This window comes from Simochromis diagramma, unplaced genomic scaffold, assembly GCF_900408965.1.
Source record: "Simochromis diagramma unplaced genomic scaffold, fSimDia1.1 OVJJ01000438.1, whole genome shotgun sequence".
Classification (NCBI taxonomy): Eukaryota; Metazoa; Chordata; class Actinopteri; order Cichliformes; family Cichlidae; genus Simochromis; species Simochromis diagramma.
The window spans coordinates 679,175-694,567 of NW_024387263.1; the positions used below are offsets into that span (position 1 = coordinate 679,175).

Below are 15,393 nucleotides of genomic sequence, written 5' to 3' on the forward strand. Positions count from 1 at the left end.
ACATGAATGATATATGGAAATCTTTTCAAGGATTCTCTTTGTGACCCAGTTCAGGCTCTTTACTCTGTAAAATGTACTCCTACTCCTACTCCTACTACTCCTACTACTCCTACTACTACTACTACTACTTTGTAGCAGTTTTTTCTGCTGGAAGTATCTTAATTGTGTCCCATAAATCTGTTTGGGCCTCTGAATGAGAAGTAAATGAGACACGTTACTGCAGTACGTCCACGTACCTGTGTGGTGCTCTGCTGTACGCTGTGTCTGCTAGAAAGATGCTGCGAAAGAGAGACACACAAACTATTAGCTGAGGGGTCGATCATCTCTCTCCTCTTATTGTTTCCCCTTTTCCCTCCTTGGTTCATCATCATTCGCTGTTTCCTCTCCTCCTTTCCTCTCCTCCTTTTGCTTCCTATTTTCACTTCGCCTTTTCAGGTCTCTAGTCTACTATCCTATGTCCTTGCTTCATTTCTCATTTATTGTTTCCTCTTCTTCACTGTCTGCCCCAATGACTGTCATTGGTCGGCCCTCCTTTTTTCATTTCCTTCAACACTCAGTCCTTGCTTCTTCTCCTTTAGCATCTCCTTCTTTCCTATTTTCTCTTTGTTTCCTTTCATTTATTAACCTCTTCTCATTTTGTTTCCTTCTTTTATCTCCTTGTCAGTTTACTCCTTTTTTCACCATTTCCTTGCTTCCTTTCCTTCTCTATCGGCTTGTTTTCTCCTTCATTCTTCTTGTTTCCTTTTCTATCCTATCTTGCTTTCCTATCCACTCTCATTTATCTGTCCTCTCCTTACTGTATATCCTCTCCTTCACTATACTCTGTCCTTGTTTCCTCTCCTTTTCTGTATTCATCTGCTTTTTTGTCTGATTTCATTTTCTCTTCTCGTTTCCTCTTCTCATCTCCTTCTTGTGTTGTCTCCTCGTCTCCTCTCCTCTCTTATCTACTTTATCGTGGTCCATTCCCTTCCCCTCATTGTCAGAAGATAAAAATGCCCCAGAGACTCATTACTCCGAGTTGTCTCCCTAAATCTCTCGAGTGTCTGTGTGAGACGAGAAGCAGCAGGAAGTAAAAACCTGTTTGATGAATCCGGGTAATGACTGTCAGCTGAAAGCTATCTGCAAATATTACAACCTGAGGAGGGAATTAAACGATGGCAGCCGTATCTCCTCATCTTCTTTATATTGAATTTTTAAAACCTGCTATTAAAAAGGTTGGGACAGTCGATTAAAATAAGGTCATGCAATAATTTAAACAAATTGTTTCTTAGCGCTACTCGAGCACACAAAGCTCTTTACACAACACGTGTCAGTCACACACATCTTGGCGGGTACGTGTGCGACTCGGAGTTCTCCTTCTTCAAGGATACGTTGGTGTGCAGACTGGGAGAGCCAGGAATTGCACCAGCAACCTGCAAGTTACTAGCTGCCCTGCTTTACCTCAATCCTCACTGGATTGACTTTAGATTGTACAAAGACAAAATATCAAAGTTAAACTCAGCTTTATTGCTTTTTGGATAAAGACAGCAACATATTGCAGACTCGCTGGGACGGGGCAGGATTTCCTCTTGAGGCACTGAGACTGGTTACTGTGATTCTGAACGCTGAACATTTTTCCTCTCTTCTGTGATAAACGCTTTTATAGCTGCTTTTCTGTCATGTTTCCAGGCTCATAATGAGCCAAATGTTTTCAGTGGGTGACATTTCTGGATTGCAGACGCGCCTACAGAGACGCTGTCTTGCTTTAAATAATCAGGTCAGTGTGTGCAGAAGCTCAGGCCTCAGACTGTCTTTGCATGCAGCCTGCTGTTTGGCTAAAAGTGAGCGCGGCCTCAGAGGGCGAGGAGCTGAAACTTCAGGATGAACCGAGGTGATGCATCAGCGCTCGGTATAAGATGAATAATGATTTATTTTCAGCTGTGAATGATGCAAAGCTCCACCAGCAGTCCAAGAATATAAACACAGAGCAGCTACCAACTAATTCGAACTGTTAAACTCTCACACGCACACAGACTGACAGAGCCAATCATGTTATTACTGTTAGACGTTTCCTGTGTGTGTTTTAAGCATTATGCAATTTTTCCACATTTTTATTAAACATGCGAATATATTTCAACACTTATCTCTTTAAATTTCAACATTTTAATATGTTGTCATAGCAGGATTTCAAAGTCTGCTTTTAACCTGCATATCAGGGCTGCAAGTTAACTCTCAAATAATCCATCCGTCTTTTCTTCCACTTTATCCAGTTCAGGTTAGAGGGGGAGCCTATTTGAGCTGATCTGAGCTTGATGTGAGAGGTGGGTACACCTGGACAGGTTGCCAGTCTGCTGTAGGGCTAATCATTCACACCTGACCCCGCTAACTGCACCTCTTTGGGCTGTGGGAGGAAGCCGGTGTACCTGGAGAGGACATGCAGTCCACACACACGGGATCCAAACCCAAGATGTTTTGGGTGCACGATGCTGACTGTTAAATAATCTCCATTACAGTCATGTGTCTATTTCAGAAGTTTGGCGGTGTGTGTGTAACAGCCGATTAACTGCTAATGTCAGATGTGCATTTGCATGCGACTGTTGGAAAGTTTCCTCTCGCTCACATTGTGTTCTCGTTGCGTGATTGTTTTCCGCCCGTGATGAATCTCGCACTCTCCTGCTGCTGCACTAATGCAAATTCATCACTGAGATCATTAAAGATGAATCTCATCATATCTTCTGTTTTCCTTCTTCATCTCGACCTTTTCAAATGTCACATTTAAAAACATTCATTTCCACGACTCAAAAACAAATCAATCAGCAGTAACTTTGTAACTTTCTTTCTCTGCCCTTCTTTGTCTGTTTGTTACCAGAAAGAACTCGCGGTTCTCTCTCATGCTCACTCTTCCTCATCTTCGATCCAACCATCTATAACTTAACCTTTTTCTCACTCCCTTCCTGTTTCTCCCCCTTTCTCACGTCCCATCTCCAGATCGGTCTCCAAGCAACAGAACAAAGGGGAATCACCAGGACTACAGTGTTTGGCTGGTGAAGCTATTTAAAGCAGGACTGATGTAAGAAAGGGAACATCAAGTATTACCGACAGACCATGAACAACAAAGAATGCGTCTCATGCTGCAGCACTGCACTCTAATAGGCTAGAGTTATTTAATATTTACATATTTTTTAAAGCAGCCTTGGAAATGTGACGCAGGTTATAAGTTATCCACAGACTCCAGTATAACAAAGATAAATACTTCATTTTTAGTATTTCCAGCAACAAGTTTAACCTTCATGAAATACGTTCATGTTTTGTTTCAGTGTTTCGTTTTTGGTTCGCTTCTATTGCTTATTATAGCCTACACAATCTAATTGTCCTGAGTGCTGCAAATTACAGGTTAAAAAATCTTGACAGGATTTTGTCTGCGGCATTGTCTTCATCTTTGTTAGTTAGTTTGCTTTACACCTGTTGTCTGATCGACCAATCACATGACAGCAACTCAGTGCATTTAGGAAGTCTGACATGGTTGAGAAAATCTGCTGAAATTTAAAATTAGCATCAGAATAAAGAAAGGTGGTTTCGGTTCACGTGCGTGGTTGTTGATGCCAGGCGGGCTGAGCTGAGTCATTCAGAAGGTTCAAATCTGCAGGGATTTCCCCGCACAGCCACCTCTAAGGTTTACACAGAAACACAACTCTCTCAGTGAAACCGCCTTGTTGAATTCAGGGGTCAGAGGAGATTGTGGCTGAGTGTTTTGAGCTAACAGGAAGGCAACAGCATCACAAAGCTCAGATCATCTCATTTCTTAACCACAACAATGACTTGACCGTATTCTAATGGCCTCCACAACAGATCTTAGCCTAACAGATCACCTCTGGGATGTGCTGGAACACGAGATTCATGTCATGGATGCAGCTGACAAATCAGCAGCTGTGTGATGCTGTCACGTCAACATGGACCCAAGTCTCTGAGGAACGTTTGAATCTGAGAAATGAAGAATTAACACAGCTCCGAAGGAAAAACTGGGTCCAGCCTGGTAAGTTGTATCTAATGAAGTGGTCAGTATATTGGCATGTTCCTCTTTGTCGAGTCATCTGTTCATGTCCCCTCTTGTTATTCCCGTCCAAACATCCATTTTTTTCTGCCTATCCGGCGTCGTGTGGCGGGGGCAGCAGCCTAAGCAGAGAAGCCCTGACGTCCCTCCAGCTTATCTCAAGGAACACCGATGCATTCCCAGCGCAGCTAACAGATATAGAATGCCTCCAGCACGTCCTGGGTCGGCCTCCTTCCTGTGGGACATGCCCCCAGGAGGCGTCCCTGATCAGACATCCAAAAGAGTAGCAGGTCTACACTGAGCCCCTCTAAAATGTCTGAACTCCTCGCCCTATTTCTAAGAGTGAACCTCGTCCACCCCAGCTGCCCGTCTACCAAGATGTTGGTACCTTGGTGGCCACTTGGTGCTGCTTGGTGTGACCTCGTCCCCGGACTCTGCTTCCTCTACAGAAGTCGTGCCATTGGGATTAAGACCGCCCGATTATATCCTCAGTTGAGCAGCACCCTGCCTCTGCTGTACACAGTGAGTCGAGCACCGCTGAGTTGCCTGACGGTTTGCCAGAATCGCCTCAAGGAGTCTGAAAGTCTTGTTCCATGTGGCCTCACCAAACTCCTCCCACACCCGAGTTTTAGCTTCATCTACCGACCGAGTGGCGCTCTGCTTGCCCTGCTGGTACCCAGCAGCTGGATCTGAAGTCCCACTAACCAAGCCCGATAGCACGCCTTCTTCAGCTTGATGAAGAAGCTCCCTTCACCTCCGGGGTCCACTATTTGGTTTGTCACCATGACAACAGGCACCAACCGGCTCCAGCTCCTTGCAGCACCCTCAGCAACGAAGGTGAAACATCTGCTTTAGGGAGCAGTTGGAGATCTCCTGGACCAGAGTCTGTCCAGCATCCTCCCACACCACCCGATCCAACTCACCACCGGTGATCAGGTGACAGCTCAGCTCCTCTCTTCGCCCGAGTGTCCAGAATTAAAACTTGCTGGAAGATATTGTTCCTTTTACATATTTACATTTGAATATTGGTCAAAAATGTGAAATTAGTCGATGATGTCACAAAGCTCTCTGACATGTGGAGACACAAATGTCACGATGAAAGGAAAGCAGATGAAAGAAACTGAAAATATCTTTGACATTTCTGTTCAGATCAATCACAGCTTTACTCTTTCATATCTAAGAGGTTTTTCTTTTGCTGTTACACGTTCTAAGTGCTCATTTTGTTCAGTCACAGGGAACAAACTATCACTAAGGATTTAAAAGCTTAACTTAAAAAATACAAAACAAGCTATAAAATATGTTTTCTGAAAAAAACAGAAGATTGATTATAATGTTTAACTTTGATGTGCTTAAATCTCACATCTTCATGTGCAGTATTAATTATTCAACACATATTTACTCTGATTTATAAATATTTACTGTACTTATAGTGATTTATGAGTTTTCTCATAGATGATGACGGTTTGAAATTGTGATTATTCAGGACCATTTATTTGGATTTCATCTGTTCTTTGGAAATGTAGAAACTTCACTCTGCTCTTATTTCTCATGCTGTCTGCAGGCTACGACTGTCATTCATTCCATTCATTTATGATATTTAAAGTAGCACTCAAATACAACACAATAGCTCCAATAACAGGAGAAATTATTCAAATTTATGCTTTTGTGAACAAGTTAACAGAGGCGGGGCGATAATTTTACAGTCGGTGGTTCAGATCATCAGATTAGCAGTTTTAAGGTATCCGGATGAAGCCACCAGCAGAGCGACGTCAGATTTCCTGCTGGTGTTCAAAGTTTCAAACGTCGTGTGCATGAGACGAAGGTCACGTGAGCGAGAAACCTGTTTCTGGTAACAGGCGCCGCTCGAGGCCAGAGAAAAGATGAAAAGGGAAAAAGACGAGCAGCATGACGCAGAATCGAAACGCGTTTCGAGCATCAAAACTCTGATTCACTGCAGCCACAGAGACAACAAACGGCTCATAGTTATTACTCACGTTACAACTTCCTGATTCATCCTCGTAAAGACAAAAGATTTTAGTCTAAAATGAACGGTTCAGTGAGATATCTGCTGATCTTCACCAGTCGCCACACGATTACTTTGCCAACTGTTGAGGCTTGTTGCTGTTTAAACCTCGGGGTCCAGCCTGCTCTCTGATTGGAAACTAAAGCTTCCCTCCAACTGTGAAGTGAATCCAGCCTGCAATCACCAAGGTGCAGCCAGCAGGTCTGTGTTAGACCCAGAAAATGGAATAAAACGTGCTCTCTCAGGGAGAAAAGCAAATAAAACATTAATCTCCGATAATTCCACGTCAGAGCTGTTCACTCGTTTGTTTCTGAGGAATCAAAAAGCTTTCTCACAGTAATACGACTTTATTAATTTATCAGTACGGTGACAAGCTGAGACCTGCAAATGCAAACAGTCAGTCACTGATATTCATGTGCACAAAATTCACTTCATGATACTTTTATGTGCTAATACTTGAAATGATTTAATTATGTGAAAAATGAGAAAACTGCTCAGTTTGCAGCACAACCTGCTCATCAAATTCAATCTCCTGCTGCTGGTTATTTAACATCCTTCTCATCATCTGCGGATAACGAAAATTAAAAGAATTGCAAATAATATGCAGATTTTAGAGGATGCCTGATTAAAAGCTACAACCTACAAATGAGATGAGCAGCAGGATATTCTTGTCTTATTTTACACAACGTTTATTAATTGGATAATATCCAGGATGTGGGATCACTGTGTGCACTACAGCCGTCATGAATCCAGTGTGTGAGCAGGTGTGACTTGACTTACCATCTTATAAAGGTCTGACACGCTGATCTGGTCTTCATCAACCATCTCAAACTCCTTTCTCGGCACCAGGTCCAGACCGAGGTGTCTGAAACACAGAAGCAAAGACGGAGAGCAGCAGAGCGTCTTTCATTTAACCTTCACAAAAAGCATTTCCAACACAGGTACACAAACCTTTCCAGCCACCTCTGCACATGCAAGCGTGCACCGCCTACACACACACACACAGAGTATATTAAAGTAATTTCAGAGGGGCTCTGGGGATATTGTTCCTCAGCACTATTTTCTGTTCAATCTCAACAACCACATCTTTCAGTTACAGGCCGGTGGACTCGCACACTCGAAGGCGCTGTGCACAATGTTCTTCCGACTGAATAAGATGGCCTCTTAAACTGTGAATGAGAAACTAAACGTCCATCTTTGATGTGTTAACGTGCGCATCCATCAAGGCTGAAATCAGGTTAAATCTGGTTTGAAAATGAAACTCTGGCAGGAGGCTTCATCACTGCCAACCACAGCTTCAAAAATGCAATCAGGTGTTTATGTATTTGTATATGTCAAGTGAAAGTAAAGGCGTAAAGGCTGGAGTGGAAACAGAAAATATAAACACAGCCTGGGGTTTGAGGGTAAAGCTGAATGGGTTGTTAAAGGTTTCTAACGACACTATAATTAACTGCTTATTACTCATCTTTGTACATATCTAATCAAGTATGTCTGACGCTGCTCTGAAGCCAGGCGCTGCACATTTTTGGGCTGCACCAGCAGGAGCATGATGAGATATCTCTGATCGTGGCTCCAAACGAGGGTCCTTCACCTCACACTGACAGGTTCAGAGTTGGCTGCTGTGACTGTCGTCTGACTAAAGACAGCCTGAGGCAAAGGTTTGACACTGTGTGAAGTTCAGGATGACTCAGAATATCAGTCCTGCAACGACCCAGAGAGGAACGTAGTACTGAGCAATGATCATTTGGGGACTGGCACTGAGGAGAAAAGTAAAACACATCGAAGCAGCATAGATGGAGGTCAAGTCTAGTTCACGTGTGGCAGCAAAAGCTTGTTTGTGCCCTCCAGCTGTTCTCACCGAGGATGCAGCATGAACCGAAACAGCAGAAGGAAGTGCGTCTTTGCACCACATCAGTATTATCGGCGTACACGCATCAAACGTGTAACCCTGAAATCTCACATTCAGGCTCCTCAGACACACTAAATGTCCTCATGCTGGAGACACTTGACCCGACAAATGTTTGACATTCATGGATTCATTGATAAGTTGTGTTGTCCATGCACACACTTCCATGCTCGTGATGCATCAGGAACAATGGAGCCATTATTTGAAATGATGAAAAGCGAGCTTGTTTTCCTGCAATGCAACCTTTCACCATGAACTGGCTTTCGGGCTATAAATTACGTCTGCTGCTCTGTTACATGACACGTCACTTCTTTTTACCAGCTGGAGACTGAATTAGCAGAGAGCAACAGGATAAGTAGCACCTCATTAGCTCCTTTTTGGCCCTTTTGCAGCCTAAAATGATTCACTGAGCTGCTTCTCTCTTTAGCAAAGCCACTGACTGGACGAATAACTCTGCTTTACACTGATGTGCTAAAATCACATCGTCGGTAAGTAGTTCCTACTTATATCTAAATGTGAACTCGATTAAAGCAGCATCAGTAATGACTGGAAGCAGTCACATGACCTGAAACACCCCGCGGTACCCTGAATAATTCTTTTACTATTAATTATAATAAAAGCAGCACTTATCGCCATCCCCCTTCATATCACCTCAGTGTGCCTCGTCCCCTCTGACAGCAGAACGAAGCTTTAAATAACCTCTGAAACACTCCCAGTATTAATAACTCAATCCTGAAGCAGCGGCCATTTTTTCTCCATTTCATCTGTTGCCCATCAGCCTTTCATCGTGCTCTCATGAGACTTTAACAACCACGGCTTCATCCACCTGCCTCCAATCACACTTGTGTTTGCCCCGTGTAGGAGTCAGGGGAGCGGGCTGAGCTGCCATCAGCATGTAGGTGCAGCGTGTGTGAATTATTTTTCAGCAAACAGACTTCAAACTTCAAACATCTAAAGGGTCTTTCTAAAGAAAAAGCCACTAACCATGTTAGTTATGTGCATGTGCTGTTTTAGCTTTGCTCGTTCTGCCTTTGTTTTGTTTGTAGCGTTCGTCCCGGTCAAAATAAAAGCTTGTTTTTTGTTCACCTCACTCGGCCTCCGCTGTCTGCATTTAAGCGCTTTCTCCTCACGCCAGAAGTCACAACGGTGCACGTAACACACTATGTTGCCAAACGTATTCACTCACCCATCGAAATCATTCAGTTCTGCTTTGTGGAAGAACGGCTCGCTCTCAAGAGCTCAGTGAATTCCAGCGTGGTACCGTGATAGGATGCCAGCTGTGCACGTCCAGTCATGAAATATCCTCACTATGAAATATTCCACAGTCAGCTGTTAGGGGGATTATAGTAGAGTGGAAGTGATCGGGAAAGATGTGGTAAGCCACGTTGGGGCCAGTGGATGCTGAGACGCATTGCGGGCAGATGTCACCAACTTTCTGCAGATTCAATCACTGTGGACCTCCAACCTTCATGTGGCTCAAGGACAGTGCACAGAGATCTTCATGGAATGGGTTTCCATGGCGACCAGCTGCATCCATAAAGGCGTGGATGAGCGAGTTTGATGTGGAAGAACCTGACTGGCCTGAACAGTCCTGACCTGAACCCAACCCAACACCTTTGGGATGAATTAGAGCGGAGAGTTCTCGTCCAACATCGTGTCTGACCTCACAAATGTGCTTCTGGAAGAATGATCAAAAATTCCCATAAACACTCCTAAACCCGTGGAAAGCCTTCCCAGAAGAGTTGGAGCTGCTATCGCTGCAAAGGGTGGGCTGACATCACGTGAAACCCTGTGGATTAGGAACGTGATGTCACTCGAGTTCATATGTGAGCGAATGCAGACGAGTGAATACGTTTGGCAGAACAGTGTATAAGGCTCAGGTCATAAATGACCCCACTTGGTCAGCTGGTGGTCGAAGCAGCATTACGTGACTATGAGCAACCAATGCACATGATACAGCGTAAAAACGTAAATGAATACTCGTGTTTGGAGAGGTGCTTCATCAGAAATGGATGAAGCACCTCTCCTCTGGGTCAGACAAAGAACAGCTGCCCTTTAAACTACGTATATTATTTGTATGTGTGGGAAATGTGCAAATGTGTCTTAATGCAACATTTGTGTGGTTTCTCACTCGTTGCCCCAGTCGAGTCTGACGGTGATGTGTCTCTTGACGTCTCTGCTCTGGTCTTGTGTCAGGTGACCGGACAGCAGCTGCCTTCTCAGGTCTATCAGCTCCATCATCACGTGGCGAACCTTGTAGAACAGATCCACCTTGTGTTTCTGAAGGACGGAGAGAGAAACAGGGAGGATTCATTCACCGTTCGTTCACCACTTAAAATTCATCTTCAGCTCGTCAATACGCTGATTCAGCCGTACTTCTCTGGCAGGGCACCGCAAGGCCGTTTCTGTGCTGTTTATTAAAGGCACTCAAACAACTCACAGTGGAATAAAGCTGAGGTGAGCGAGTTCAAAGCCTTAGCAGACAATTTGTGTTTAGTGTTGCAGAGACATGTGTCAGCACGTGCTGGCCATGAAGAACGGAAGCACGGAAAAAAGATTTTTATGAACATGCGTATTTACTGCGTTGCATGTACTTGCCTCACAAATGTTCAGCACAAAAACACACAGAAGAAGTCCCTGTAACAGCCCATCCACTCCAAACATGAGTGGATGGCCAGAGACTCCCAAGTTTGAAAGTCCAACTTTACAGGATTAAAAGCACATTTAAAGTTTTGGTCTCTTTAGCTAATTCCCAGCTTCATGAAAACATCCAGCCCTCAGACATGTGCCTGCTTCACCACAGCTGATCATCGTCCTCCATCTTCATCCTAACCCCACAGTCCTTTGTCTTTAGCATCACATGCACAGTTTCCACCCTGTGGCCATCAGCAGGCAGCTGTTGTTAATCTGGGCCACGACCGGATCAGAATGGAAATCTTATTCTTATGGTTTATGTTTGATTTAGCCAAAATCTTTTCAACAGGCTTGGGCCTGACATTAAGAGTTTGTAACTTTATTAAATGAGTGATACAGAAAATAATTATTTGTTATAATGTTATTATGATCCACTGTACAGATTAGACTGTACAGTGGATCAATAAATTCATGTATGAAGAAATCATACGGCAACTGAAAAACAAAGACGAAACAAAAGCTCATGTGCGTCTAACACAAGACAACTGGAACCTGCTTCTCCCATAGCATGCTATTATTAGCACTTTAATTTTGCCCTGCAGGGCTTCAGCAGCAGGGAGAAGGGTTAAATGTCTATTCAGCTGTTGGCAGAACAGCGAGATGGGCAGAAATTAGGCTGTGCAGAGGCACGTGCACGCACACACACACACACACAATGGTTACATGTTATAACGAAGATTTCATTTGGGTCTCCAAGTATATTATATGCACACATACACATGTAGGTGCTTATGCATGCATGAGCAAGTTGCAAACATATGCTGACAGCAGGAGGGCAGTGAGCCCGGCTAAAATCTCTCTGCCTTTCTCCATCAGTCTTGGGTTTATGTACATATGAGCTCTATTATATAACTCCGGTCGTAGTGGAGGTGGAGCTGTTTTAGAGAACCTTAACTTGAAATACACCAGAGTTAGGTGAACACAGCTGAAGCAGCTCTGCTATCAACTGGCAACCTGCCCGCAAGGTTTCTCTGCTGTTCTGCTGATGTGAGCTGGCAGAGAACGTTTTTAGATGAACTGAAGCCCTGAGCAGACATGGGCACTGTGCAGCCTCGGGACGCATCCGGTGCTTTGGTTGTCCCTGTTAATGGGCAATAAGTTCTCAGTTTATTTGAATCTACGTACACATGTGTGAACGCAGCTTCACTGTAAATGTGCTGAAACACATATTTATGAACGATCTGAGTTCGTTAACCCTGAAAGATGTTGAGAACTGCCTCAGTTCTTTATAACATAGCTTCACCAAGGTGCTGGAAACGTTCTTTAGAGCTCAGACTTCTCAAATTCCTTCTAAAAGAGATTTGAACTGCGATGGCTTCAGCTGCTCGTGAGGGGAGGGCTGTGCACCTGCCTGCAGAACAGCTGTGTCACGGTTTGTCAGAGGAAGGAAACATGCCACTGTTAGCATCTTTACTGTCGTAAGTTAGTATCTAATCTAAAAGCATCAGCAGGATGGATTCATGCTGTTTACAACAACTTCTTCCAGCAGAATTTGAGACTCACACCGAGGAACATTTTTACAATCTTCTTTTGTTGAGCCCATGAAAATTGTTTATCAGTTTCCTGGTTTTTGCTGACAGGTGTGACAGGCTGACAGGTCTTCTGGATTCAAGGTTTGGTATATTGTCCAATCAAAGATGCTTACCTTGGTTATTTGAGTGGTTATTTGACTTATCGTTGCCTTGAAGCATGATCATGAACTTCAGCAAGTCCTTTTGACCATCTCTAAATACAGTGAGTTGGTTGGTTGATTATAACAACTTCAGAAGGCTGGAGATGAAGGACTCTACACCTCACAGCTGAGTAAATGCATCAGACTTGTGGTGGACACCAGCAGAAACACCCATTTCCATGCATTCTTTGACTAAAACAAATCAGGACAGCCACCAGCAACTTGCACTGTTCAGATGCAAGCTAGTTAGGCTAAATAGGACCAGAAGACAAAGCTAATATTAGCAGGTGATTTCCCAGCACACCTCCGTCTCCCAGCACACAAATGATACCACGGCCAATCAAAGCCATACACCTTCAATGAGAGGGATTAACATGACCTGGTTCTGAAAATGTACTAATAAGTCAAAATGTGGATACAGTTATCCCATACAAGTTACCAACTGTGATACTTGCATATTAAAAACTGGCGTGAGGGAGTGAAACTACTGATGCTCCCTTCAGGGGTAAAAATAATGGATCCATCTGTGTTCTACCTGCAGTTTGGACCCGAGTGCACAAGACGATGTTTAAAATATGGTATACATTTAAAAGATTAGTTCCCTGTAGTAAGAGACGTTTATAAATCATAATCCAACTCTGAGGCGATGTGTTTACAGTACTGGCATCCATTCCTCAGAAGCTCCAACTGGGAACCTTGTTGCACCGTCCCGTCAGAGTTGAGAGATTAGCATGATTTTGGCGCTGAGCGCAGCTAGTGCTTGAGGTTCAAAATATTACAACTTTTAGCCAAAGAGTGCCACATTTCAACCGGTAGTTGCTTAGCAACAACAGGAGTCACACACGACAGTTCCCCTCAGCATCTGTTTAACATTTGTTTTTCAGGAGATACCCAGTGGACATAGAAGCTAACGCGCTTTGATATGCGCTTTACGAGAGCTCATATTAATATAACCGTTAGAGACGCAGAAACATCTTCCAGAGTAAAACCTTTTACACGTCATTCTTAAAAACAGAGAAAAGTACAAATTAATGATCTTCATTAATAATTTGTGCATTGGATTTTTTTTCCTTATCAATTTAAATGTCATAAAAATTAAAAAACAAGACAAACAAGTAGAAAGAAAACAGATGCACAGTACAGTTTTCTTTCTTTACCTGCTGGTCCAATCTACATACATTTAACCCAAGGCGTGCCTAATTATTGGACCTCAAGGTACGTGCACGTACGTTTCAAGGGCCGATGTTCCCACACAGTCAAAATTAGTTGGACAATGTCTGTGTCTAAAACCCACAATCCACTAGAGCCGTACAGAAATCCATCCACCCATCGTCTGCTGCTTATCCACTGTGCCGTGCTGGAGCCCAGAGCCCAGCTGATGCACCCTGGACAGGTCGATCAATCTGTTATACCCAGAGAAAGAAAACCAATGACACTCACATTTAAACCTTGAGCTAATTAGGGATCACCTGTTAAACTATCATGCAATCCTTTGAACATTAGGAGGAGTATCCAGAGAGAAGCCATCCAGCATGGGGAGAAGAGCCAAACTCCACACACAGGCCCCAGCTGGTCAGTGGATCCTCAGCCAGGACTTTGTTGCTGTGAGCTGACAGTACTAATCCCTGCACAGCTGTGCTTTACCAAGGCATCATTAAGGTGTTGCTGTTTAATGAAAGTATTTGATGCTATCTGATAAGTTTTTGTTCTGTATCCGTCACACGTGTTGGTGAACAGTTAGGGGTTGGTTATGTATGAGGCCTTTGCTCTCCCTGACATCGATGGGTTTTCATGCATGTAGAGGTAACAGAGTTCCTGAGCTGGTTGTAGATCTAAGATGGATAAAGCCTTTAGTGGGTAGAGACTCAAAGAGGGCTAAGGGACACGCTGCTGTAGCCCTAAAGGTACAGTAACATACTTTATTTCCTGAGAGTGTGAGAGTGAGCTTCAGCATCCACACAAGAAGCCAGAAAAACTAAAGCTCTATTTGCACATGATTTCATATTTTATGTTTGTCTGCACATCCTGAATATTTATTCCTCCATGAGGGCATCCTGGTCCCATCATAGTGTCCATATCAACCAGTCACAATGAAAGTTTGTGGTAAAATGCTTCCTTTCTTCATTATTATTCTGGGAATCCAGCAATCTGAGAAAGAGTAAATAAAGATGCAAACACTGATATAACAGGATGATTCGACAAGCAAAAAACCCAAATCTCTAATATAATGAATTTATTTGACATGTTCAGATAATCAGTTTTCAGCTTGCAACCTTGTTGGTCAACCTCAGGCAGGAATAACATACATTATTTAAAACTTGCTTTTATTGAACAGGGTCCAGTTGGGTGGGTGTACACTACATATCATGACTAATCGTATTCATTTTATTTCAGGATGTCTTTTCCATTTATTTACTGCACCAACTCTCACTGTGATAAACATTTACTGGCCAACAGTATCGTGCCCTTCAAAGTGTAGTAAGGCTCTTGAACCAGAGACAGCCCACAAATGGTGGTTCATTCACTGGGTTCATAAATAACACCTTATATATAGAAGCATTTACAGCACAAATGGTTGCCCTGTTCCCGAGGGTGCTCTTCAGTGAAAACAGCAGCACAGGAGTCAGCGATAAAGGCCCAGATCCCCGCAGACACAGCAGCGCCACGCAGGACACAAAAGCATATACTGCTCTTATTTACAGTGCTGAGAAAGGACGATGCAAAGACCAAGGTTCACAAACACATTTCCACCAGAGACCTGCCCAGCACTCAGTGCCTGTTGTGAGCCACACAGAGCCGCTGAGGTAAAACGTGCTGAGATAAAGAGCGAAATCTTGTGTTCCTCTCCTTCAGTGCTTTAGAGTGCAGGCACACTGCTGTAAAAGGTGGCAGAGCAGGTAAGGTAACAGCAGCCCTATGTCAACACAATGTGAGGCACAGCAGACTAATACTCCATTCATAACCTCACAAAGCAAGATTACTAATGAGGCAAAGTGGGCACGGAGAGCTCCTGCCTTCATTATGATGAATTTATGACCACATTATATATTTTTTGTATCAAAGGGAGA

The 15,393-nt window shown here is 43.6% G+C and overlaps 1 protein-coding gene across 8 annotated transcripts in view; it reads right to left on the bottom strand.

Moving 5' to 3' along the window:
* LOC120715363 (dedicator of cytokinesis protein 3) overlaps positions 1 to 15,393 on the bottom strand; it is a 249,886-nt gene that overhangs the window by 83,252 nt on the left and 151,241 nt on the right. For all 8 annotated transcript variants that reach the window (XM_040002307.1, XM_040002309.1, XM_040002305.1 and 5 more), the window contains 3 exons: positions 10,091 to 10,239; positions 6,834 to 6,918; positions 237 to 278 (listed from right to left, as the gene is read on the bottom strand). In XM_040002307.1, coding sequence (XP_039858241.1) covers positions 237 to 278; positions 6,834 to 6,918; positions 10,091 to 10,239 — 276 coding nt within the window. The remainder of the gene's footprint in view (positions 1 to 236; positions 279 to 6,833; positions 6,919 to 10,090; positions 10,240 to 15,393) is intronic.